This window comes from Apteryx rowi, unplaced genomic scaffold, assembly GCF_003343035.1.
Source record: "Apteryx rowi isolate R43461 unplaced genomic scaffold, aptRow1 scaffold_19, whole genome shotgun sequence".
Lineage (NCBI taxonomy): Eukaryota > Metazoa > Chordata > Aves > Apterygiformes > Apterygidae > Apteryx > Apteryx rowi.
Genome location: NW_020448196.1, coordinates 4766430 through 4793968, shown reverse-complemented (window position 1 = coordinate 4793968; position 27539 = coordinate 4766430). Strand labels below are relative to the sequence as shown.

At 50.6% G+C, this 27539-nt stretch overlaps 1 protein-coding gene across 1 annotated transcript; it reads right to left on the bottom strand.

Annotated features, from left to right (window-relative positions):
- Nucleotides 1–1066: 1066 nt before the first annotated feature.
- Nucleotides 1067–24719, bottom strand: NACC2 (NACC family member 2). Its single transcript, XM_026062214.1, has 6 exons — nt 24691–24719; nt 16556–17470; nt 7994–8161; nt 4947–5052; nt 4549–4646; nt 1067–1673 (listed from the first exon to the last, which is right to left on the bottom strand). The coding sequence occupies exons 2-6, from the start codon at nt 17406–17408 to the stop codon at nt 1174–1176; spliced, it is 1725 nt and encodes a 574-aa protein (XP_025917999.1). The 5' UTR covers nt 17409–17470; nt 24691–24719; the 3' UTR covers nt 1067–1173.
- Between the last annotated feature and the right edge of the window lie 2820 nt (nt 24720–27539).

Genomic DNA, 27539 nt, shown 5'->3' with positions numbered 1-27539 from the left:
GAACGCGGCCGCCGCGGAGGGCCAAGCTCCCGCGCGCGGCGCCGGGCGCTCGTCTCGGTGCCCGTGCGGGCGGGCATCGCCTCCCGGCGCTCGGCGGACGGTTCGCTGCGGGATTTTTTCCCCCCCAGAAGAGCCTGCCCCGAGGACGAGCAGCTGAAGCCTTCCTCCTCCCCAAAATCTCTTCCCAGAAGGGCACAAAGCTAAACTTTTTTTGCATCGATTACGCCTCAAGCGGTTAAGAGCAGGGGCCGGCGCCGGGCAAGAAGCCTCCGCCATCCCGCTCGGGCGGCCGGCGGCACGAAGGCGCAGCGCGCGCGCGCGAGCGAGAAGCGGCAAGTTAGACAGGAGTCGCTCTAAGGGAGACGGAAGCCAACCCCCGAATCCAGCTGTACTGGAAAAGCCCAAAAGCCGGGGTCTCCACCTGCACCCCGCGCGGCCCTCCCTACACCGACCGATCTGCCCTCGAGAGGAACCACCCCTACGCCAGCGAACCGCAGAAGCGAAACTCAACACAGCCGTCAGCGGAGAGACGCCGGAGAGCCCTCGGACGGCGGCTACGGCATCCCGCGTCGCAACGCTCGCGCCACGGCTCTTCCTCCGACCTTCCGACAACAGAAGCGTTTAACAGTTTCCCCCACCCTATCCCACTTGGCTGGAGCCGTTCGTACAGAGAAACACATCGCCAGGCAAACCACTTGCACCCTAACACATCCTGCTTTCCTGTTAAGTGACGGTAAAACGTTCTTTAGAGGAAAAGGTTAACGATGGCTTTACTTCTGAGCTGAGTAATGGATGGGGTGGTGATGACAGGGTGGTGGTGGTTGGGGGGGGGGTGTCTAGCTTTTCTCCTCCGCTTCTTAAAAAAAAAAAAAAGGAAAAAAAAAAAAAGGAAAAAGCTACAATCTTATAGACTAACCTCAGGAATATCAAAAAAGGAGCCCAATATTTTTTTTTAAGTAGGTCGCCACAGACCTAGTCGTTTACAGTATAACGAATGCGATTATTTCCTTCATAAATTTTAAATACAAGCAGAATAAAAATCACATTTTTTTCAGGCAACAGTAGCAGTTCAGTAGGTAAGTGGCTTGATCACATTTTTGTTTTGTATTAGTAATGCATGCAAGCAGCTTTAGTATTACAGATCCCTTATAGGTCACAAAACGTTTGCTCTCTTTATAAAGTCCCTCCGTAAGTACCATCTTGTCTTCTCACTGGAGTTTCTGGCCGGCTAGTGGAGCCCGAACCTTGTTCGAAAGGTTGTGGAGTGCTTTGGGTATCCGATGCCATCGCATCCGTGGCAGCTGCCTCTTGTATAACAGAGCCAGCCCCTTCGGCATCCTCACTCTGTTCAAAGGACTGGTTGGAGCCATTGCTTAGATCTACGTTTACTGTGTTAGTTCTCAGAGCTACTATAGTTCCTGACTCGCTCCTCCGTTCTGCATAGATGCGCTGCTCAAAGACCTGAGCAGTGTTGGGCTGGAACTCGGGATCCAGGGGGACACTGTTTGTGCTGGAGCCCATGACCGTGCGGTACATCTCCATCCCTTCCGGCAGCATGGACTTAATCTTCGGAAGCCAGCGCTTGCGGACTCGGCGGGCGTTGGTGCACATATCGGCTGCTATAACATTCATCTCGCTTTCCTTAAAGCTTGGGGCAAAATTCTGACAATACACTGCAAAGACAGGGATAATCACAACTGAGGATTCAGAGAAAGCAACACAAAGAAGGCCGATTACAGCCTTTGTCCCATCCTAGAAACATGCCACCACACTTATCATGTATGCAGGTGCCATCAAGCAGAGGTTCACAAGCGTGGCCGAGCTCTCTCAAAGACAGACTTACGGAAAAGGACTCCTCAGCTTGAAAGAGAGACAACTGGGAAGGGATACAACATGAAATCATAAAAATCTCAGGGAAGGGGGCTGGAGAACGACCACTCACTTTCTGGGGAACCACTGAACCCAGAGGTTACGTCTTCCCAAGCAGGGGACACAAATGCCAACCAACCTGTGGCCCTCGCTGCCACAGTATGTTGTGAGGGCTGAAAGTATAAATGGATAGAGAAAAGGTCAACACAAGCTCCTCAAAAGTAGATCCCCTAACGGCTCTTAGATATAGGGTGGTGCAGGCACAACTCTGAGAAGAGGGAACCTCAGAACAGCTCTCTGCCAGGAGGTGGAGATTGTACCTGAAGGACTATTCCCCGCCTGTCCCAGACTATCGCCTGCACGTCCCGCTCCTTGTATCGGACACTACAGAATAAACAGCACATCACGGACCTCTGGCCTGGCCCAGCATGGCTGCTCCAGCATCCCGCCAGGAGAACATAACCTGGCATAGACACTGGATGAGACCAGCAAAGCCTCTGCTGCAACACTTTCTCCATGGGAGTCAAGCACCAATGGATAATTATCAGCCAGACTGTGCCCACAGGATATTTCTCTATAAAATTCATAGAGTAAGCAGCCACCTTATGCCCTGAAACACAACAGCATGCCGTAGGCACTGTCCCTGGACAAGGAAGCCTTTCCATCCTCTGAAACTATTCTCAAGCCATCGTGAGGACTAAGCCCAGCTACACCAGGCAGCACACGTGGTGGAGATGCCAGCTCCACTGGTGCAGTGGTGCTGGGCTGCATCCAAGCTGGGAGCCAGAGCAAAAGAGGCAATTGAACTCAACTCCTGCTGTGTATCTGAGGCCTCTTTGTTATCAGCAATGAAATGGGTAATATACCTTAGTAATCCCCAGATTTTCCTTGGCGCAGGAGACCATCTCACTGCCCCAAAGCCTGTATTGTGATTCCAGCACATTTGTGGCAACTGGAGAATATTGCACTGGGAAAATGAAGTCATGCCCTACAAAAGTGGTGGAAGATGCTGAGCATCTTTCATGAGTCAGCATGCCCCGGGGGCAAGCTGTTAACAGGGAGGGCTTTCTCTGGAGACCACCATACACAAACTATGGGCAACCACCAATAGCATGTTCCAGTGATATTGGCTTTGTACGCTTAACATGTGCCATTTTATCCCTTTTCTCCATGTGCTCCAGATCTCAGTCTGGCTGGAAGGCCCCAGCAGTTCAGCAGCACAGCAACAATTAGGGAGAGGAAAGATTCATCTTTCAAATCTTAAAAAAAAAGCTTAAAGTTTCATTTTCTAGTGCAATATTTACATACAGATTTACTATCCAGAATCCGGAAAGGGTGAGAGAACACGTTGCTTTCCACCACATATCAAGCATGTATTAAACGGGCTTCGCTGTACTGAACTGTCAGTGTTTCCTAAACCACTGAGCTCCTCACGGCCACCAGCAAGCACCTTTTGCCCTATAATGCGCTCCTTGTATTCAAAAGAGCGACTGCAATAGCCCAGTATTTAACCATTCGCTCTCTTGTGCCTGGTACAGAGAATAGTTATCTTCATGGAAGTAACAAAGTGCTTTTTGCCAACACTCATGGTCGTGCGCAAATTTTCAAAATGAAGGGTCATCCATCAGCCAGTCCTACGCATCCCAGACCTTGCTAAACTTAAGAGTGCCGTTTAATCATTAAAAACCCACAGGGAGCCTTACCTGCAGGACAGCAGGAGGGCTGTTGGTTTTAAAACAGCCGGTTCTGTTACACCATCAGCTCTAAAGCCGAGCTCAGACGCTCTATGGACAGACTAGATGAACCGTTTGGCAAAGAGCGGAACTTTGTCCAGGGCTCAAATGTTAAAAACAAAAGCTACTCTGGCTTTACAGACTCTTGTTAAAAAGATTGTGCAAAACTACTTGCAGCAGGGCTCCCGTTTTTCTTATTAAAAAGACGTTTATAAAACATATTGGAGGAAATAGACTGTAAAACTAACAGAAGTGTTGACGGTGAGATCGCAAAAGCAGATTATCCCTCGTTACGAAGTTTGAGGCAGCCAGCAGAATTCGTGATTCTCGGAGGCCCATTTACCATTTAAGAGCAACGACGACGAAAGCCCAGGGCACCGCGAAGCCCCGGGACTTGCCGGCTTGGTGCGGCCAGGACACGGCTGGGCCACAGGGAGCAGCGAGAGGTGCCGAAAGGACACGGCTGGGAGATGGATTTGAGCTGCACGCTCTGATCCTGTAAATCGGCGGCTTTGGCAGCTCCCTGCGCTCGCACGAAGCCGAAGGCGAGACCGAGCCCTAGGCCACGCGAGCCAGCGCACGCCGAGATGGTCTGCTTCAGCAGCAGCAGCAGCTCAGAGAGCTGCCAAACGCCTCACTTCGGCTTCCTCCTTCCAACAGCTATCAACAAAATAATTAACTGCAAAATTAACATTCTAAAACGTGGCAAAACAGATGAGTAGCAGTAACGTTTTATATCAAGATACTGCCAAACAACGGAAAAAAATTAACTTCAGACATAAAAAAAATTGATGATGCAAAAAAAAAAAATAATTCATTTTCCTATAGCCTAATTTCACCATGTGGAGTTCCCGCTATTAGGCAACACAGCCGGCCTTCGCCGCTCCCATTTCAGCCCCGCTCTCGGCACGCCGCTCCAGCGCAGCGGCAGTGAACCTCTGCTTACGTTTCACGGCGTTGAGGACCCTGCTGTCCAGGGGCTTCCGGCTGGGGTCGCTCGTGGACGACCGGATCCCCGTCCCGCAGCTGTTGGCGAGCGTGTTCCTGCAAGAAAGGCACAGAAAGAGCCTTACGCCGGGGACAGCAGCCCTCCCAAGCCCTGCGAGGGGACACCGTCCTCTTCTCTTTAGCTTTTTATGGAGGAATCGCCAAGTTACGCGATTTTGAGACAAGGAATCAGAAAACCCGGCGTTCAGGTTAAGCCAACACTGAGAAAAAGCAGAGAGATCAGTAAAGCATATACAGAGCATAAAATGTTCACACACACATTATGCATTAATAGACTTAAAACGCCAGGAAATAAATGGACCCCCCTGAGACAGCGTAAGCGGCAAGAGGACGTACCGATCAAAGAAAGTGGCCAGGAGACGTCTCAGAAGAACCTTATGCTTGACCCCAGCACACAGGTGGCAATTCATCAGCTGCCCCCGGGTGATGTAAACGCCCGAGCCTGCAACGGGTGAAGATGCAGAATTCGGAGTTAAACCCCTGCGCTGCGGACAGGCACCCTCTGAACCAAGAGCAAACTCCTCCTGCTTTGCTTTTCATCGCGATTACGATGTTAGGCAGTAGGAAGCGTGTTCTTCAGGTAGTGTTAAAAAAGCCCCAGAAGGTCAGTGGGATTTTTGGAGAAGCCTCATAAGAACTGCTATTGCAACGCCTCAGGGTCCTGGGAAGTCCCCGGCAGTAATAAACCCCTAATTTTACCCACACAGCAAGGATGTCTACAGAAATCAGATGAAAGACTCAGCTTTTATAAAAGGCACAGAGCACAAGGCTCTGCTCTATGGTTTTATATATACATATCAGATTATTTATTCTTTCTGAAAAGAAAGTCCCAATCCACTTGTCCTTTTCTTAAGAGAAAGACTGCAGAACATACAACTAAAGAAAGAAAGAAAGACAGAAAGAAAGAAATAAAGAAAAAAAACTGGCTAGTCCAGAAGAGGTATGTATTTATGCTGCAGATCTAACTGTTTCCAAAAATCCTGGCCCATAACCTCTTGATACTTCTGGTGAAGTGGGAATTTTGCTTCTATTGCATAGGAACTGCTGACTTTGAAATATATTGGCTTTAAGGATGTTCTCGGGAAGAAAAAGGAATCCTGCCAAAGCAGCTCGGTGTGTCCAGAGGTTTGGAAGCAGATTCTCAGGGCTTTACAGCAGGTTTCTTATCCTTTCCTTATCAAGCACTTCTATTTCGCGCACGGCTTACAAAAACAAACCGCTCTATGCCTCCGCATCTGCTTGCACAGGGAGGTTATTTCATTTTTTAAGCACACCGTTGTATGAGAGTTGTAAGGGTTTTGGTATTTGCTTTTAATTAAGATTAAATACTGGGTCATATCTGGATGCAGAACACATCGTCTTGAAGATTAAAAAAAAAAACTCTTGGAGAAATAAAATTACCTCCTGAATTTCCAGGAAAGCCTACAGATTGTTCTTCTTAGTCTTGAAGATAAAGAGAGCTGAAGAGCACCGCAAAGCCGGCGGACTGGCGCCTGCGGAGACGCAGGGCAGCTCCTCCGGGCTCGGCACTGGCTCCCTGCTCGTCCCCACCGCAGGGGACGACCCCGACGGCCTGCCCCGCTCGGGGACGTTAACGGGCCCATCCTTCACCAGGTGATCGCTAAACTCCCTCCTGCCAGGGAGCGGAGCGCGGCGGATGCAAGCGCCGCTCGGGATTGCGGCGCATCCCCGCTTATCGCCACGCTCCGCTCCTAGCGCCTATCCATCAGTTTTACTAGGATCATTTCAAGGCTTGTTTAAGGCCTTCTGAGAGGGAGCTGCTGAAGTTTGCAGAATCAATTACGGCATGAAAAATCCGAGACAAAAGGAGATAACTCGGAATATCGAGTTTATGGAACTTCCACGGAAGGAGCCTTCTCCCCTCGACGCGGGGTTCAGCTGTCCCCGTCAGGCTGCGCCACGTCTGCAGCAGTAATTAGCCGCCGAGCCTTTCTTCGGTAGCAGCATTTTACCAGATAAGCCGTCAGAGAGAAAGCTAGATGCTACCAAGGGTAACTTTGCTTTAATAAATAAAAAATAACCCGGGCAGCCACTATCAGTTAGAGATATTAATCTACTTTTTTTCCAGATTGAAAAATGTAAATCAAGCAGAGATGCCTCAAGCCAATTTGCAGCTCTCGCTGTGAAAATAACCCACACCACTTGATGTTTTTAAGAAGTCTCACATAAAATGTAAATGGGTACAAAATGAATATTCCAGATAAAATAAATACTCATGGTTTTATGCTGCGTTACCGTGTGTGCATTTTATTTCTACCATTGAAGAAAGCTTTCCTTGATCACACAGAAACCTTGCCGGGTATTTCTTGAAATTAAGATTCCTTCTAGAGACTGAAAATAAAACCATGCTACTCACCAAGAGATAAATGACCAGAAGGAAAGGACAACTGATTTGGATTGATTGCACTGCCACACGTCCTTTTTACGCCAAGTGCTTTACAGATATTAATTAAAGCTCAGCAGTCTGGGCAGCAGGTAAGGGATATCAGAGACAGGGGGAAAAAACAGCTGCTCACAACACGGTGGGGTATAAACCGAGAGGACTACCGCAGCAAAATGAAGCTGAGGGCAATCCATAGCTGCAGAATATAATTATTCAAACCGGAATTTGATGTGGGCACCGCAGGGGAGCATTCGCCCTAGGCGCAATGCTCCGGGGCGCAGGGGGGCTGCAGGAGGACCAGGCTGCCGTTCTGCGGCCAGCGCATTTCGTTCTCTAGCCAGGTCTCCGCCACCAGGATCGTTGAAAGCTAAGCGGCACCATCTCCCTCCTCCGGCTGCGCGGAAATCCGTTATAGAGGAGTAGCGAATTTTCCAGTCATTGTAAATTCCCCCCAAACTGAAAAAATACGGCTAGATGGAAGGACCAATCAAAATTGGATACGGAAATTTTTGACAGTTTAATAACACCCCCAATTTTTAGAAGATTTTGAAGCTTTTTTTTAAAGTTTCTTCGCTGACACCAATTTTATATACACTGCTGGATAAAACTTATAATGTGAGGACTTCTTTTTTTTTTTTTTCCCTTAAAATCTGTGCATCTAAATCAAAATACAATTGTGATGCAGCCCACACCAATCAAGAAGAATACAAGCTGAGGAATTCAATTAAAATGCTAAATTAATTCAATTGAATAAATCCTGTTAATGACACGTTTTTCTATCAGCAAATTAAAGGAAATTTAAGTTTTTTTTTTTTTTTTTTAAAGATAATTAGTGATGAATAATCCAAAAAGACATAGCAAGGGCATACAACATGTAGGACTCCAACAATGGTGCAAACAAGAGGAAGGACGCATTTCAAGAAGGAAAATATCAGCGATCTCCAGTCATCCTCAAGCAAAGAAGTTACCCCCTTAGTACCTGCGACAAGCTCAAGTTTTTCTCCAGGATCTCCCTCCGAGTAGAGTTTTGGGTGACAACGATATCCGATTTGACTGATGAGACTGGCTGGGAGAGCGACTAGATCCCGTCGTATGAGGACGCAGGAACGATTCTCTAGTGGAATCTGCTCTGGCTTTTCTTGAGCAACTTAAAAAATTAAAAGGGAAAACCATTAAAACAGTTTATTATCGGAGACACAACATTGACAGCAGATCAGATTTCAGCTCTTCCACGTTGCTCTGGGAACTGCTTTGCCCTGCAGAAGTGCGGTCACTAGACAGGCAAGGACATGCCCGCGCTGGGCCAGGGCCATCGGCTGTTGGAAGGTTTTTGCACACAGGGCCTTTCTTTTCACTGCTCTCCTTCATGGTCTAGAGCAGCAGCCTTTGTGCTTGGATTCAGCAAGAGGGACTCTTGGAACCTAATTATGCTTTAACTTTTCCTAAGTTAATCTTTTTTGAAAGCAGGCAACTCTGCACATCTGACATCATTCCTGAAGCGAGGCATCCAGAGCTGGCCTCCTCCAAACACCTGAAGAGGTGTCATGCTAACTCAATGGGTGTTTCTAAACCAGGCAATAAATTAACCGGGTTTGATAAATATCTGCTTCAGTACCACAGCTACTTCTCTTGCTGTTTCTTTCTGCTGAAGCCAAAAGTCAGGCTTTGCAGGTACACACTACACCAAGAAAGGTCAACGGAGGCAACTCACTACCATCACACCCACCAGTCATCTCCCCAAAGCTGCAACGCGTCTCCGGAAACGCCTTCCCTTACTCTACCTTTTGGAGGCTAGCATTTTGTCTCAATAACAAGAAATATCCCAACCAACCGACCAAAAAATTTCATTAAGCTGCAGCTTCAAAAACAAATTACACTGCACTCCTAGGACACAGCTGTGATTTCACTTAAAACATTCCCTTACATACCATTAATGGAGCCTGCCACTGTCTATTAGCAAACATTAATGTTGAAAAGCTAAAACAACTGAGTTTTACTACTAACACTGCACAATTCTGGGTTATGTGAGCATACAGAGGATTAGCTTTCTAAAGCACATTTACAGTGGAAGTCCACAGGCATGCTTAAAATTACAAATCACAGCAAAATAGGACTGACATGGGTGTATATTGACTACAATTGCACTAGTACGTATTGCGAGCTTTTACAAATTTTGAATTGCATCCCAACTGTATAATGACCTTTTCTCCCAAGAAGGGTTGATAATGCAGCAAGTGCTACGCGGAAAATCAAATCTAGCTCAATGCTGCACTATGTATGAATAGAGATATAAGAAAAGAAAAAACAGCAATTAGAGTTTCTGAATTCAAAATGTTTCCTATTTAAAAGGTGTCTTTTACTGCAGTTATTTTGATATTCTGGAGGCCATTTTTCAATTCTCTAGATAAAATAACAAGTTTTGCAAACTTGTTGCTGCAGTAACCAAGCGGAAATGCCTCTTTTACAAAGGGATTAGTGTTCTAACTAGGACATGCCCTGCAATATTGCATTGTTCTGCGACTTCTTATTGCAAGGCACAAGGCTGGAAACATCCCCACCCTCATCGCTCCCCTCCTTCCCTAGAACGTTAGAGCTGCTCTGAATACTGATATTTTGCAAAACGGCAGCTAGGCACAGAGCTTTTTAAAGCAAACGTTTCAGGAGAACCATCTCAGCATCGGCATGCCTCTTCCCTAGCAAAACCGCACGGCGCCCGGGCACCCAGACGGCTGGGGCGTTCTTGAATGGTTAAGGACCAACGATGGCAGAACAGTTCACACGATGCTTTAAAACTAATTTCTCTTGCCATCGCAGCCCCATTATCTATGCAAAGTGAAAGCGCTTTGTAGTGCTGATGGAGTCCCATTTACATACAGAATTTTTCACCAACTGAAATATTTCCCCATTTAATAGCTCTTACAGGAAGTGCTTCCGAGCATTCGGATGCTCTGCGTTTGGGGGCTGGGAATCTCGTGCTCACGCAGCGGAAGCACCTAAAAGACCTGTTACATTTCTGGTGCTCTCAAACAGTGAGAAGCAGAGTATGTCAAATTAATTACTAATATTTTCCAGTGTAAGCTCATCAAAAGCAGAGGGGCACTAGAAATGGTATTAATTTGGGGACATAAAAGACCAACAAACGGCCTACTCCGCTGTCCCTCATAGACCTTCTGGTTTTGGCAAAACATGTTCACAAAAGGAGGCTATAAGGGTACAAAGGCCATTGCAAAATAAATGCAAATCTTGTGTGGGAAGAGGAAACAGGAGCTATTGGAGGACACCTCATTAAGCATCCAGTTAGAGTCCTCTCTGCCTGTTTCTCTATTACATATAGACTGAACTAAAAGTTAAAATTACACAGGCCATGCATGACCTGGTGCTCTGCCTATCAGTCACAGAAGCCAGACCGGGATGTCCAAGGTCTTTAACGGAGGCAACGACAGAACGGTGAACCATGCTATTAGGGGTACACAGATGCCAACATTTGGCAACGGCGTTTTGTGCTAAACGTGTGTTTCTCAACTGAGAGGTCGCAGACAGAGACCAAGATTAGGCTGTATTATTTCATACGGCCTGGGTTAATTGCAGGCGAGCTTGGCAGGGGAAGCGGTCCATCCATCACCACTTAAAAAACTGGCAGACCTTAAGCTGTTCAAAGAGGAGGACTAGAAGCTGAGCACACTGGTACTGATACTCAAAGAGTTATTTTAAAGGTCTCCAGTTATTCTTTTTTTAAAGGTAGAAAGGCTGTATGTCTCCAGGGAAAGCAGTCTTGCAACCAGTACACCAAATGATACATTTCACAGTAAAAGCGACAGGCGGTGGGTCCGCACTACTCCTTATCTAATATTTATATATTCTGAACCAAAAAGAATTTAGACTTGAGACCGAAATGGAGATTAGTCACTGTTCTGATCACACAGACGTGTCTTCAGATGGTTTTGCTGGACAAAAAGCAGCATCTGAAGGAGGCAAAGCTAACGCGGACCCCACACAGTATTAGTAATAGTTGCATTATCCTTTGCACTTGCACCGAGTTTTCCGGCTGTGGGTTTCAGGGCACATTGCAAACACGGCTAAGCACCATGGAGCTCTGGGGCTCAAGAGGTCGAGGGACCTTTTCTAGCCCAGAATTGCAGATTTGGCAATACTCTGAGTTCAGCGGGTCCTGCCTCAATCCTCAGCCACGTCCATGTCCTATCCACTTCTTATCAAAATGACTGGAACTGAAGAAATTAAACATCTACAGCATCCGACCAACAAACAGCTACGGCGAACAAGGACAAATCTACTCGCTTTACTGCTCGTCGTATGCAAACACTCAATAAATCCCAAATTTGGGGCCAAACGGATCCTGATGTAGCAATAATGAAGCCTGCAAGAAAAAGAGCAGAACAACTACTGGATTAAGGCTAACTTCCTAGGGAAATTTCAAAGAATTTGGTGTCAAGCCTGTTTCCTGAAAGAAAAGCAGCTTTTCAGGAAAACAATACTGACGTACTGAACTCCACATTGAGAAGAGCCAGTGACAGCTCCGCCTGGAAAAAATTCTTTGCTTTTGAAGACATTTCTTTCTATACGTGTGGGGCCACAGAGAAGTTAACATTTCATCTTTGAAGACAAATACTTCATGAGACAAACTAAGATTTGGGCTAAAAAAGACTAAGCCTAATTGAATCCACTATTATATTTTGGTTACATCTGTCCTACTGGCTTGCTGTCTATAAGTCTCTCATTAAATAGGGGCATGAATCATTTTTGGAAGTTGTTTTCATTAAAGCATTAGCACAAATGCAGTGATACTGAACAAAAATTACCAGAGATTCAGGCCTTTCCATGCTACGTCAATTCAACAGATACTAATCGCTGCGCACAGAACGGTTACATAAAGCAGCAGCATACAAGAGACACTTTGCTCCCATGTTTTCAAAGAAAGCAAGTCTGTTTGGCCTTTATGCTCTAAAGAACAGGATAGTATTCGCTTCTAATTAATTTGTATCTTCAGAGGGCAGCAGCTCCTTTCCTTTGAATGCAAGGGCAAACAATGTGAAGTATTGTTTAACACGGTTTTGTTCCCGACTAAGAAAGGAGCCTACCAGCTACCAGAGAGATGGGCAGGAAATCATTAAAAAGCGAGCAAAGATAGCTACAAGTCAAACGCTGATATATTTTATTTATTCAAGTATATACTTTGATCTGAAACTTATACGGATGTTGTAGCTCGCAACAACTGCTTTAGAAGGGGCAAATGCCCCAGGTTTTCGGCTAACGAGGCAGTCGCAAAGCGGCTCAGGACGCTGCTTCTTGAACGACCCTCTCCCACTTGCCTGGGTCCTCTTCTTGACTGTCTACCGAACGTAAGACTTCAGCACGCTCCAGTAGGTAAGAAACGATTATTTTTGTTCTAGAGATGGGGATCTGAAATGCAGGAAGACCAGAGGGACCGACCCTCACCACAAAGCACATTTTTACAGGGCCACAGTACGAACCTAGAAGTCACAAGCCGCTCTTATGGCTGCGAGATCGTCTCCATCTGACCCACCACCAGCCATGACGCAGGCAACCACGCAGACAGCTCGCCCCTGTTCGCCACGCGATGAGCGGTTTCTGTTCAAATGGCAGCGTTTTAACAACATTTCTATCCCATTAGCCTATTTTCCACTCGCAATGGAACTACCACAAAAATAGCATCCCGCGCGCAACGCCAGCATCACAAGCCCCGGGGGAGCCGCTGGCAGCAGCCCGCGGGCGCACGCCTGCCTACGCAAGCGCGGACCGCACACGACAGGCACGCACACGAAGCGATGGGTGGATTATACAGCCCCAACCAGAATAGTTTACATTTTGCAAATAGTACGTTTATAACAATGTACTGAAACGCAGAGATTTGATTTGTGACCTATTTATACTCGGAGGTAATCTGGAATTAGTACAGGAAAAATATTACTGGTTTATAAATACCCCTATCTTGCCTTTGCTTCAGATCTCAGCCAGGAGCGAAACATCTGCCAGTCTAAAATTAAACATCTGTGTTTCACTGTGAGGAAACAGGGACTAGACGTTTAACGCCAAAAAAGGCCAGGTGCTGCGTGACACCCGCGCGGCGCCCCGGGGCGCAGGGCCGTCGCGAGCGGGAGGGCGGCTCACCTGCGGGCCTCTGCTCCGGGCCGGCGCTGGGCAGCTTGCCCGAGCCGGGAGCCGGCGGTTAGCTCAAAACTGGGTGCGTCTGCCTAGGAAAACTACTCTGGCTGATACTCATGCTCATTTGACCAAGTTGGCATTTAATTTCCCGAAAAAAAGGGCTAATTCGTAGCTTGCGTTTATCATCTGCAGCATGGACCCGTCTGCAGCATGGACCCATCTGCAGCATGGACCTCAGAGCAGCCGTCGTTGCAGCAGAAGACCATTTCTGCAGTTAGAAGAAGCCACTTGGTCAAGCTTGCAACGACCCGGCTTCAAGACGCCACCGGGGGTCTTTGCCGCTAGCCGTGATTGAAGCCGTCGGGCGCTGCTCTTCCGAGCTCGGTCCGCGAGACCCGGGCACGGGCTGCCGCGGAGCCTGGCGCGAGCGATTCCGGGTTGCTTCCTGCCCTCTCTCCTTACTGTCAGGAATCAGAGGGCCAGGAGAGAAAACTATTCTCTCAGCTAATTACCACAACTACTCTATAATGGCTATTTTAGATGAATTTTTAATGAAGTGTGCTCTTGTCAGTTTGGTATTTCATAACTTTCAAGTCCAGCCTTTCTACTCGAGCAATTTGCTGCATAAAGGTTTTTTTTTTTTTCCTTTTTTTTTTTCTTTTTTTTTCTCTCCTCTTGGAAACTAGTGCACCACCGGCAGCGGAGGAAGACAGACCTTGTGCAACTTCACTTGTGCCTGTCAAAATTAAATTGAACGCATCTGCTAAGCAGCAAGCTGCCTGACGGGAGCGCGGCCCGATGCCGGAAAGCGCCGAGCATCTGCGAGCGCTGCCGCAACCCACTTCAGCCGCGGCCCCCGGCACCGCCATTAGCAGCAATAAAAATACTCGCGTTTTCCTATTTTCTCGAGTCACGCATTCCTCAGATCAAACGCTGGAAACCTCGCGGAGCCCGACTGGTTTCCGCAAGGCCTGACCGTGCCCCAGACGCAGCATACGGAGCCGGTTTCCCGAAACGCGGGCGGGCGGCAGAGCCAGGGCAGCCGGCGAGCCCGAGCCCCTCCGCGCCCTTGGCCAAGCTCACCATCGCCCCCACGGCGCCTCGGAGCCCGGTTTAGCTCCGGCGATTCGGCATGCTGGTAGTTTATTTTATTTTTTATTTTTTCCCCCCAGAAGGGGGTGACCAAAACTAAAGGAGCCTCCACCACCCGCGGAGGCCGCTGGAAGAGCCTCCGTGACCCGCCGGCCGCATCCTGCGGGTGCCTCCGCTGGCTGCTCCGCGCTCGCGGATGTGCAAGGGCAGCGGAGAGCATCAGCTGCAGGCATCCCGCTCCGGCCAGACAGACGGACCAGCAGCCCGCCAGCACCGGCTCCGGGAGGGAGAAGGGAAGAAGAAGGAGGGGGAAAAAAAAAAAAAGGAGAGGAAAAAAAAGAGGAAAAAAACCCTCCCTGAAACTGGACGCGGCTCCGCGGCGCTCCTCTCGCGCTTTGTTTTTGTTTGCGCAAGCGGGGCTCTTGGAAACCTTGGCAATCACTATTTTAAACGGCTCCCCCCCCCCCCCCGGGCTTTTGTCCGCCTGGGATTGGCGTGCCAGCAGCGGGATTAGCTCGCTTTCCCTCTGCCATCTTACGGCTTTATTATTCTGCACCTTTCGAGGGTACAGTTTATCCCGAGCAATTAAAACACAGTTAGCTGTACAAGTCCGAAGCGTAGTGGAACAGCTTCGGGTTTACTTTTTTTTTAAATCTCTTTTTTTGTGCGCCCTGTTTTCCAGGAAGCCTGGTGCTACAGCTGGGTTATTTAAAAGGGGAAACTGCCTTGAACTGCACCAAAAGGGATCTGCAGGCAGAAACGCGGGGTGCTGGGGCCGGGCTGGGCTGCATCCCGCGGCACCGAGCGGGTCGAGTCTCCCCCTTTGGGAATTCGGCAGGGAAAGAGCCCCGCGCTGCCGGGCGACCCGCTCCAAGGTGCGGCTCGGATGCGGGAAACCTTCCCCAGCGAGCAGGTCGCCTTTCCCCTCTCCCAGCGGGAGCAGCGGGACCCCGCTGCCGATAAAATCCCCTTTTTCCCCGGGAGCACCGGGAGAACGGCTCGGCGCCGAGGACAAACCCACCTTCCGCGCACGGCTCCGTAGCCGGGCTTGGGAAAGGCTTTGCCGACCGGCTGCTGCCTTGGCACACGGACGTGCCCGGGGCAGTTTGGGGTTTGCTTCGTCGGGAGGGCTGGGAAGCGGCGCGGGGAAGCGGCGAGCCGCCCGCGACGTCAGACACCGCTTTGGGGGACAGCGAAGGTCACGCTTGTCATTTTTTTCCCCCTTAAGAACAAAGTTGAACGGCTTTGGGGGAAGCACACCAGCTCCTCAGCGAACGAGAGTTAAATATTTGCAAAACCAGGCTAGCGATGACAACAGGAAAGAGCGGCAGCGAGGAGCCGCTCCGACCTGGAGGCACTTGGGCGCCGCCGGACTCCGCAAGCGCGAAAGCTGGAAGCCGAGCCGGCACCGCGGGGCGACGCTCGGGAAAGGCTTCGCGCGGCCGCTGGCGCCAACGTCTCTCATCGCCACTTCGGAAAGGAGCGGAGAGGAGGGACAAGACGCCCCCGCTACAAACCCCAAACAGGGCAGAGGGGCCCCCAGAGCGCTTTCCCCTTTTTGACGCACCAGGTAGAAGACTTGCAAGGCGAAGGGGTGTTATGCACGGGTGGTGGGCACAAAAACACACATATTTTTTGCAGATACTCCTAAATTACACCTTCTACGGAAATGATTTGGTGATATTTGGAGGGAGGGAGGGAGGGAGAAAAACATGTTTTTTCTTTTCTTTAAAAAGGCCAGGACACAGGGAAAGGTGCTGAATAGAGCAAGTGCATCACACCCAGCTGAAGACCAACTTCCAAAGGGATCGATCTAAGCTCGGCCGGGCTGGCAGGGGCCAACGCTTTTCCCATGACGGCTCTTGGGCGACCTGCGGCGCGTGCGATCAGCTCTCACCGTGCAGCCGCTGGAGGACAGGCGTCTACACTGCAAACCCACCTAACTCCCGGGAAAGGGGAAAGCCCCAGCAGAAAAGGGGAGGACTAAGGAGGCTGTGGCCTGGGATGGGGGCTCTGCCACCTTCGGAGGAGTCTCTAGCTTGGGGACAGGGTGCACGAGCGGTGGTGGCACAGCGGGAATGGCCACGGGCTGCCCGAGCCACGCTGGGCACTTCCATGTTGCATCCCAGGCTGGATGCAACAGTGGCCACCAGCACCCAACACTTTGAGCAATAAACCATATAAACCACCAAACAAAGCCCCAGGGGACAAAAGCCCGACAAACAGCCCCAAATTAACTCTGCTGGATGGGGAAGGACGAAGCAAAACCGTAAGAGCGGAAAAGCGAAGGGCAGGGCGCGCGTATTACCAGAGTATCCTCCCGAGGACTTGATGTACATCTGCCCGTACTGCTCCTCCACCATGGTGTCGTAAGCCTCGTCGTCCTCCTCGTCCTCCTCGTTGTGGTAGGAGGTGGGGCTGTCGGTGGTGGGGAGGCTGCTGGCGCCGGGGCTGGTCCGCTCGCCCTGCGAGTACTGCACCTGCTGCACGGTGGGCAGCAGGGTGGCCAGGTTGGGCACGCCGTAGTAGGAGACGCGCGAGAGCTTGAGGGGGCCGGCGGCGGGGCCGGGGCCGGTGTCCCGGGCGCCGGCCTCCAGCGGCCGCTTGGCGGGGAGCCCGGCAGTGGCCTGCAGCTCAAGGCTCTCGTGCTTGACGCGGGTGAGGAGCGGGATGGGCATGGAGGGGGACATGACGTAGGGCGCCGAGGCGGCCTGCAGCTGGGTGCAGGGGCTCTGCGGCTCCGAGCTGGGGTCTTCGATCATGGCCGTTTGCGAGTCACAGTGCGGGGAGCTCACTTTGAACATCAGGTCCGTCCCTTTCTCCACGATGTGCTGGATCTGCAGGAAGCCGGCGGTGTACATCACCACCAGCTGCTCGCTCGCCGCCATGGTGAGCTTCCCGGTGTAGCAGAAGGAGAGGATCTGCTGGAAGCACGCCGGCGGCACGGTACCCGGCAGCTCGAAGGCATTTTTGCTGTTGCCGCTGAACAAGTCTCGGAAGTAGAGGCTGCTGGCGGCCAGCACCGCCCGGTGCGCCTTGAAGGCCTGGCCCTTGACCACGATGGAGACGTCGCAGTAGAGCCCCAGCAGCCGCTGCTCGTTGAGGCAGCCCAGGACGGTGTTCCCAAAGTTGGGAATCTCTATGTGCAACATCTGCGACATGGCTCAGGAGTAGCTGGAGCTCCTTAGACATTCAACGCAGGGATATCCAAAGTAGGGCACATCTGAAAGACGGAGAAGGCAGGGAGAGAGGAACAGCATTTTTAAGCAATCCATGGAAACGTGCAGAAACAAATGAGCCAACCTGACAGTACATCAACAGCTCGGACCCTCCGAGCTGAGGTAGGAGGGCAGCTGCTTATAAAATTACTTATCGATGTTTCTAAACAACGTTAAAAATGCGATTGGTGGAGGGCAAAGGATATTTCAAAATTCAAATATTTTCTTAAAGTTGTGGTTTGTTTAAATAAACACCGCTGATTTATTCCCTCTGGGGTTTACTTTAAGCAGGAAAATGGGAGCAGCGAGGGGAGCAGAGCGAACAGCAAGGCACATGTAAAACAGCCAGGCAGACCTTCGGTAACGTTATATAAGAAGCAGCACAACAACCAGCTACGTTGAAACCGCAGAAAAGGCGTCTCTAAAACAACGGGCCGCTTTGCCCGAAATAAAGAGAGAATTCGGTCTGAGCGACAGCTCCTGCGACAACACGTTTTCGAGAGGAAACCTTCACGACGGCCCGAGAGGGAGGCGGCAGCTCAACAGTTAAACTACTTCCCAACCGAATTATCCTCCAGCAAAACGAAGCTCGTCTCCGAATTAAGCCAGACACCCGAGCCCCGATGAGCAGAGCAGAGCAGGGCAGGGCAGGGCGCTGCAGCGAGCCCACCACCAAGCTGTCCCGTTATTTTGCTCCTCCGAGCAGGAGCGAGGGCAGCGGGCGACCCAGGGAGGGCGCGGGGGCCTCGGCCGGGACGGCTCACGCACCCCCGCGCGGCGGTGGCAGCCCCCCGAAACGAGTCGGGGCGGCAGCACCCGGCCCCTGCCGGCAGCCCCCATGTCCAAACCGGCTGAACGCGGTCGCTCGCTCCGCCGGGCGCTGCGCTTCGCATCGGATTACAGCACCCGGTACGCGGTTTAAGGACACATGTACCTTTTCGCCACGAGCGCGATTCCTGCTTTTACATACCCAAAAGAAAAAAAATAAGAAAAAAAAAAAGAGGCTGGCTTTAAAGCAGAACTAATGCACAAATCCTGTGCAAGGCTGAGCGAGTTAATTTTAGTGCATCTGATGCACTCAAACTCCAGAGAAGCAAATCACTGCACGTTCACCAAAACACAAGCCATAGCCCAAACCCTCCCCCCCCGCCCCAAAAGCTCCATGTGAGAATCAAGGAGGTTTAAAATCTTATCTGCCTTCAGTACAACTGAATAAAAACTAGTTTTTAAGTAGCACTGAAGGCTCATCAGAACAAAATAGACAAGAAGTTTATCTGAGAATGATTTAAAAAAAAAATCTCCTCTGAAAAGAAAATAATAACCCACAAAGAGCTGCTCTGTTCCCAGTGCTGGGGAAAAGGAAAAAAAAAGAAGAAGAAGAAGAAAAAAAAAAGTCCTATCTGCAAGGCCACGGGGTAACAGGAAGAAAAGGGAGCACACTGCGAGCCAGTTGCATTGTATCTGCCCGGTGGAAAAAAAAGGAGAAAAAAAAAAGGAGAAAAAAAAAAAAAGAGAGAGAGAAAACCGCCCCGGGCAGAGGAACTTCTCGGTCCCCTCGGTCCCTCGGCGCGGACGTACCTCGGAGCGAGCGAGCGCGGCCGCCGCAGGGTCGCCGCGGCCTCCTCGCCGCCCCGGCTGCTGCGCGCGATGCGGCGGCGCGGATCGCTCGGGGACGGGGGGGAAGAAGAAGAAGAAGAAGAAGAAGAAGAAAAAAAAAAAATAGTATCAAACCCTGCGTTTGTATCTGCTGTAGCTCAAGCTTTTACCAAGTCAAATCTCCACGGCAGTGCATAGCATCTAAATGAATAGGCCGGATGCAGATTAACATTCAGGCTGCTCGCGGCAATGAATAGAGCCCTTTGATTAGGGACCTGAAGTAAATGCCAGTTTCGAAGCGAAGCTTTAAAAACAGAGGAATATCAGTGCCAGAGGAATGCTCCCAGTGTTGGTACAAGACAGACTTTTGATGAGTCACTGCAATGCAAACAAAGATGGCAGAAATACTGTACTGTACGCGGATGAAATGCTTCGTGGTGCCACGGCAACTGCGACAGGTTTTAAATTTATCGCCCAGTTTTGCATATGAATTACGCCGTAAACTGCCTCCCCTGCCATCTAGTACAGCCCGAGTGTCAAAGCATTTAAACTATTCGGAGCAGGCTGGGGAGCCGGCACGGCGCCGAGCCCCCCGCCGCGGCGGGTCGCCCGCTCCCGCGGCACGGGGGTGCCCCCGCCGCCCCGAAAAGCCTCTCCGGGGGGGGGAGGGGGGAAGCGGGGGGGGTTATAAATAAATAAATAAATAAATAAATAAATGTTTACCCCTTGGGGAAAAGCTTCGTTCAGGCGGTGGCTGAATCCACTAAAAGCAAATCCATTTGCTTAAGTAATGAAATCCCAGTCACATTGTCTCCTGGATTCGGATTTTTAAATTACCTTGGCGTTTGTTGAGCGTGTTGGGTGCTTTTTGCTGGGAAGGAGGGTGGGGCCTTACTTTGCTTACTTACCTCTTGCCCAGAAGCTTTTTATTGCCATCACTGCCCTAGGATTTGTTTCCATTGCTCCGCTTGGACAGGCACACGCAGGTGAGACGGGGCAGACCACAGACCAAGCCACCCTTGGACAGACGCAGCCCGCGCTGCTTCTGCTCAGCCCCTTCTTACCAGCCGTGTGCACACCTCAGTTTTTACTGTTCAAATATGTATTTGGTGCATTAAGTTTGACTCTGCAGGATTAAAGCAGACTGCTGCCGCTTTGGCGGCTACGGGGGCTGCAAGAGTGCCAGCCTGTCCCTTCTTCTCCAGCAAAAGGCACCAAAACATTTACGTGACATCCCCGAGGACCTGCAACCCTATAACACCGCTTGGCAGAGCCATGAGCCTCCTGGCTGAGGATCTCAGAGCAGGTTGTGAACGTTTAACGGTTTAATCCAACCACAGTATGAGGTGGAGGAGATTTCTGTCTCCGGTTGATGAGGAAACCAAGGCACAGCAAGGTGACGGAGATCAGAAAACATTTCTGTAGGGAGCTTAGAGGAGACAACGCAACAGCCAAGTCCTTGACTTCGTCCAACCGTGGCAGTGCCAACCTCTGTTTTAAAAGGAGAGGAACCTTCTCTGGCAAACTGAGATTTATTCCTCATCTCCCCTAAAAATCCCTGAAAAACAATACACTGTATCCTACACTTCCTGCTTTCATCCCGCCTGCTGCAGTCAGCGGGAGAAGGTCTCGGTGCTGAGGTTCTCCAGAGGTTCCTCCACGTGGAGGAGCCCCCCCAGCGGCCGCTGCTGCCCCAGAAGGACCCCTCTCTCTTCTCTTTCAGTACAAGCTCCCTTAGAGATGGATGAGAGATGGGGGAGGCACCAGATGGGACTTTTTTTTGTACTCGGTCTCAATCCTCTGCCTCTGAAGAGCTGGCGAGGGCAGCGAGAGGGAGAAGAGCTAAGGAGCGCAGGTCTGCAGAAGAGCCGTGGGGCGAGAGCAGCACCAGCGCATGGTCCCCTGGTGGCGCTCCGCCACGTGATGGACATGCCCCGCAGCACGGCTTGGCCAGTGGCGCCTCTTTCTCTTATTAAAGTAGACATTTGACAAAAGTTAAACCATCTGCAATGGTAATTTGAAGCCAAGTCTTCCAAACACGAGGGGTGCGAGGCAGCTCGCCCTGAGCCACTGCAGAGCAGCCCTGTCCAGCCTGGACAGACGGAGGCCATCTCCTCTGGGCTGGCTCAGAAGAGTCAGAACTGGCAGCGCAGAACAAACTATCTTAAAATAGATGCGAATTACTAATAGTGCTTAGAATTTTCTCTATAAACAAACCGGCCAGGCCAGGAAGAGCCCACGTCTCGCTACAGAAGTCCAAGTTGCCCTGGTTTGGGATGCGTTGAAGCCTGCGATGAGCACTGCGAGGATCTCCTCGCCTAGCAAATCACGGGCAGGTTTCATTTTAAACTTACCACGAAGCATCAGAGCGTGCATCAGGTGCTTACACCACCGGAGGAAGACTTTGCAAGCAAGGGAAAGCCTGGCCTTGCCGGGGTAGCTCTGCAGCGGCTCCAACCCTTGCCGTGGCGATCCCGCGGGATCCACCCTGGGGAACGGCATCGTTCCCACCCCTGCTCTGCCTTTTCTCCCGTGCCCGCAGGTTTCAGTAGCTGCTATCCACAAGCCAGGAGGGCGAGTCTGCAAGGGCGCTTTTGCATTTCACCAGGTGACAGCTTAAACCTGTAGTTTTTCTGGAGGAAAAAGGTCCTGCAACGTGCTCGCCACGGAAGAGTAAGAAGAGTGATGGTAACGCCCATGATACCATATGAGGTTTTGGTCTACAAACGCTACTGAGGAACGCAGTCAAATCAACGCTAGTGAGACTTCAAAAGTACAAGCCATTGAAATAACCTTTAAGCCAACACTGCTGACTTCTGGTCCCCCTCCTCTTTTTTTTCTTTAAATGACCAGAAACGAAAAAAAAAAGGAAGGCTGAGAAGTAAAATGAGGTAGTCCTGAAAGACAGGGAGAACCTGTTCACCATCAGACCTCACACCCTTAAAAACAACAGCAACAACATACTACTGGCACTGGACTGTGCCAGCAATAACCTTCGCTACGTCTAACTTAGAAAGCTCCTCCAGCACATGCACTTTCCTAAACAGAGCACCAACCTGCTTCAGAGGGCTTCGAAATGGCTTCGGTACCTTAGATGCGTGGAAAAAAAAACCCAAAAAACCACTGTCCTGCAAGAAGAACGACCTTGGCACTTATAGCTGTACGTGCCGTTTTGCATGCCCGGGTCAGCAGCCGAGCGGCCCAGGGTGTCCCGGGGCTGCCGGAGCCCCGTGCCCGGCCGGAATTGGTCCCGCTGGGGCTGCAGGCGGGGGGTGCTCAGCCCCCTCAGCCCCTCCCGCAGGGGAAGGGCCGAGCAAAAGGGGTTAAAACCCCCAAACTAACAAAACCTCCAGTTACGTCAGATATGGGACAAGTCGAACAAAACATCATTTTCTTTCCTAAGGAAAGCCTCTTAGCTATATCAGGACAAGTCATACATGCACGCATATTTTCTGGAAAGTCATAGCCCTTGTCGCAGCATGTCCGTTAAAAATTTAGTTATTATTTGAGATAACCATCAGAGTCAGGGAGTAAGTAGAGTTTGAGAATCTTCAGGTTTTGTGTCCATAGGCTTTGGAGAGAAATAAAAAAAATAATAAAAAAAAAGAAGTAGGTTTGCTTTTTTCTTACACTGTTTTTCTGCGCAAATGCCTCAAAGGTCTGGGCTAGACAACAACAAAGAAGAAAAAAAAAAAGGCATCGACTTAGAACAAGACACTGGCATCCGAGCTCCCACAGGAGTAATCAGAAATAATTAGATAATTTATTTAAATTGTCTTTTCCTTAGCCAACACACAGAGAGGCCCAGCGACTTCAAAAAAAAAAAAAAAAAAAAAAAAGAATTTTTTTGAAGAGGGTCCCAAGTTCCCTGCAAGTGCGGCGCGCTGGACCCGCGGCCGCCCGCCCGGGAACAAAAGCGGCGGCGCAGCCCCGCGCGGCTGCACAAAAGGCTCCGCGAAGCCGCCGCCGGCGCCGTCCCGCACCCGCCGCCCATCGGCGCAAAGCGGCTGCGGAGTCCTGCCCTTGCAGGCCCCGGCGGCCGGAGGAAACTTCCCTTTCTCCTGTAAATGAGGGGCGCCGGCGGGGGGGGGGCAGGCAGCAGGCGCCGGAGCCCCCCGGCACCCTGGAAGGCGCCTTTTGCCCCCGAAACCGCCCGCGAGCCCCCGCGGCGGGGCGGCATCGTCCACGCACCGAACCGCCGCGAGCGCTTGGACGGAAAAGGCGCTGGAGGGCTGCAGCCCCGGCAGGGCGGCTGCCTGCAAAGGACACCCTGCGCCGGGGAGGAAAACCTCCCCCAGCACCCCCTGCCAAAACGGGGGGGGGAAAGGAAAAAAGAAAAGAAAAAGGACTCCCCCCCCCCCCCGAGAATCCCCTCCGCGTGCATTAGAAGTCTGTTTGGGGTAAAAACACAGCAGGGAGGGGAAGGGGAAAGGGATTGGGTCACAGATGCGAAATGCCGCGAATGCCTGTACAGTTTAATGCGAGGCTTTGGCAGGAGAAGGAAAACAAGGTTAAGTTTGGTAATCAAATGACAGTCATATCGAGGCTCGTTTTTTGTTCTGCAGCATTTGTTTCTCCAGCTCCAAAGTATCTTTTTTTTTTTCCCCCTTAATGCTGCAAGTGGCAAGCAGTAAGCAATGCTAATACACCCTATTTTTAGTGTAGCAGCCAGTGGCAACTAGTGAATAAGATTATTCCCGGCTTATTAAGATAGCAGAAAAGGAATCTGCAAATATTAATAAGTAACATCCAAGCAAGGCACATTCGGTTTGCGATTCTGAAAGTTAGCCCAGAAAGTGAAGAACCGGAGCCTCGCGCACGCTGCCTCGGGGGAACTGGGGAAAAGGCGGAAAACCTCCTGGAATTAAGGCTGGCGAGGCAGCGTGCCCGGGCGGGCACAGCCCCTGCCCGGAGGCAGCCCGGCGTAGCCGGTGCCGCGCGCTCTTCCCCTGGGATTGCCCGGCGCTCCGGCGGCGGCCGCCTGCCCGGGCGCTGCATTTGCAGCGGAGCTGTCGTGCTGCAAGGTGAGTCACCGGGCGCCTCGGCGAAGCGCCGTGCTCGAGGTCACCACCTCGAGCGGGATTCTGCCCCCGAAAGCACAGTAACGCAAGGCAGGCAGAGCCCGGTGCTTCCATTAGGGTTTGATTATTTTCCTTCCCTTATCCACTGCCGATTTTAAGAGCTGTCAAAGCAAGGACACGCAAACACAGAAAACGCCACGCTATTTTTTTTTGCAGATAGCTACAAGAAAAAGGGTAAAGGAGAGACATGGATATAAAGACATAAAATACAACTAGTTTGCCTGATTTAATTTTTACGGTCTAATAAAAGCTCCTCGAGACCCAGACTAAGTTACAGCCACCAGACCCCTCAGACGCAACCCAGCATACCATTACCATGCCTTTTGCAAAAATGTGCCTTTCCTGCATTCCTTTACAGACGTTAATTCATATCCAGAGCACATCAAAAAGACAAGTGTCATGCTGAAGCGTATTCTCCTCACTCCTCCTATAGAACAGCACTGCTAGCAGTATATAACATGCATGACTCAGTTCTCTCATCGTGGCACCACGGAACAGAAAGCCTTAAAATAAGTAAACGTCTTAAAAGGTCAATTAAAAGAGCTTACAAAACATCAGACGCGGCTTCTTGCTAGAGCTCATTACCTAGTATGGTGGAGCTGCCTGTGTGTTTTTTTTCTTGTGCAAGTTAGTCTGTGAGTCAGCATTAACACACATGAGAACATCAGGAATCCTGCCTAGTTCTGATGCAATGGAGGTTGTAAAAAAAAAAAAAAAAAAAAAATCTCGCGCTGGCTTTGGACAGGCGCCTGTAATTCAATTGCCTTTACTTTTCAATTACTGCATAGCCTACCGTTACCAAACTGCATAGGGGAAGGAAACTTTGCTTACATCTCTGTCTCAAAATTAATGACTTCTTACTTTTGGCTACAGTTTATTCTCCCTGCTTAAAAAAAAAAAAAGTAGGCATAATGTAATTAACCCTTCAAGGGCAGCTGTTACTTTGAAGTTATTAGGATCTCCACTTTTTTGTGGGAATTTCAGTGCTGGAGAACGCTACTGCCAAAAAGTTTTGGCGAAGGAAGACATTAAACATTTAATACTCTATAAAGCGAAGCTGCAGCCGCGGCCGAGCTTGATCCTTAATGGAAACAGAAGCTTGCACGTCGGGTGAGAGACACGCTGCAGGGATTTAACTCTGCGCTTCCAGGTCTCCGGGAAGGCAGCAGAGAGCACGCAGCCTGCTCTTCCAGACTGATGCTTCTGGTCAAGGAGCAAAACACCACTGACGGACCAAACAGACGTGCTAAAAGTGGCGTCAGATTTTCGGAGACCACCTCAGCATCTCCATTCCGCCCGCGCCGCGTCTTTTCCCCGCGCGAGGGGTGACACCGGATGACGCTTTCTCTAGCGGGGCGATCGCAGCGCCTTCCTGGGGCACGTGCGCGCGCTCGCCCCCAAGGAGGGTGTCTTCAATGCCCGCGGCGGGGCGAGCTGGTGGTACGGGAACGGGAGTACCGCCATGCGGGAACCCAGCCGCGGGGGGTCCCCCGCCGCTGCCGCCGCCGCCCCGCGGGGCCACAGCGCCCGCCTTGCCCGCGTCGTGCCCGCCGCGTGCCTTTTGGCAAGCAACAGCCTCTCGAATCATAAAAAAAATACACTTTTTTAAAAAGCAGGTCTTGCGACAGAAAAAGAGATGGGGAGTTCGAGCCACTCGCCAGTAAAAATAGCGGGCGCCCTGCAGCCCCAGGTGCCAGGGGTGCTGCGAGCCTCGACCCGGGCGACCAAAAACGCACCCCAAATCAATGGATACGGATTAATAACCCTGTAGATCACAATCATACTCTAAATCTCCATTTGGTTCTTTGGGGTGGTTTTTTTTTTCTTTTGGTTTGTTTTTTTACGAGCAGACACCAGCACTATAAAATTCCCGTTTCTAATCTAAAGCATAAATAGTTATTAAGGCTCATTAACTGAAAAGGGAAGAGCCCTGACGTTACAGCCCCAGCGCCCCGTCGGCTTCGCTCGCGCGCAAGGGTCGCTCTCAGCCCGGCGCGAGCCCTGGCCTTGCTCTGAGCCCTGTGGGGCACTTGCATACAGATGAATCCAGTTTTAAAGGGAAAAAAAGAAAGAAAAAAAAAGAAAAGAAACCCAAGCAGCAACTTCTGGGCCAAGTTCCCGTGTGCCAAACTTTTCAACCGCTACAGCACAGCTCGACAATGTTTCAAAAGAATTTAAGCACTGTTTTGAATACTGCTGACAGTCTTCCTCATCAAAATTTGTAATTTAAATACCTCCGATTCGAAAAGCACGCTCCCCGGGGCATACTTAATTCTCCCTCCCTGCCGCCCACCCTCCTCAAGCCCCGCTCGGCACGAAACACCGTGTTTTCCCTGTCTCACTATTTTTACCGCTTCCCCGAGATCCGAAGGCTCCGAGCCCCTCCCGGGCCGGGCGCCCCGAGCCTGCGCCAGCCCCTCCGCGGGCATCTGCTCTACGGCACGGGGCCAAGACGTTCAATGCAGAAACGCCTCGAAATTTGTTCTTCAGACGAGCAGCGTTTCAGATCACTCTGCACACTGCAGCACCTGAAAAATTACATTTCTGTTACAACGGTGACGCTCTTCTAGGGATAAAAGCACATGAACGGGGCTGTCCAGATCCACGCGGCCAGAAAGCGCCAAGCCCGGGAGTCACCGGTCCCCATCCTGTGCCCGCCAGCGGATAAGACGCTCTATCGCACGACTCCGGATGTGCCAAAAAAGCCAACATAATTCTATGTAAATAAGGCTAATTGGTGAGGAACGGCAACATTCCTTCCTTCCGGTGTCCGTGATTTTGCACGGAGCGATCCCGCTCCGGCTGGCGCCCGTTTAAGATTCCTTTCCAGCGCTGCAAAGCACCTTGAAAGGTCGACGAGCACTTTCATGTTCTCAGATCCATCTACGACGCTGCAGCAGATGAAGCGGATTGACCTATACCAGAACTGAAACAGGCTCCGTGCAATAATCCATCAACACCCCTCGCCGGCTGCAGCGGCGTTTGTCACGGGCACGTTTGAAAACAGCACCTACCTATTGCAGCCGATCCAGGGCTCGATACGTTTTAAATAACGGCCCCGCTCTCCTGGGATGCAACCAAACCCGGAATAAATAGCTGCAGAGCCGCGCAGGCAGCGCACGACATAAAGCACGTCCATATTAAAGTGTGTGCAAAGCCTGTGCCCATTACTGAACTCATTAAAGACAGTGATACTTTGTAACATACTCTAATCTTTAATATTCATAGCTCGCTTCATTTGCATAGCATGCCATAAATAGTTGAAGCAGAGGTAAAACACAAAGCGCTCCACTTGCATTTCTAATTATGCCTAAAATCAAATGTAAATCACAACACATCCAAGACACAGAAAATATTAAATTTGCTGTCTCTCAGTTAAAATCTTAAAGGAAAAAAA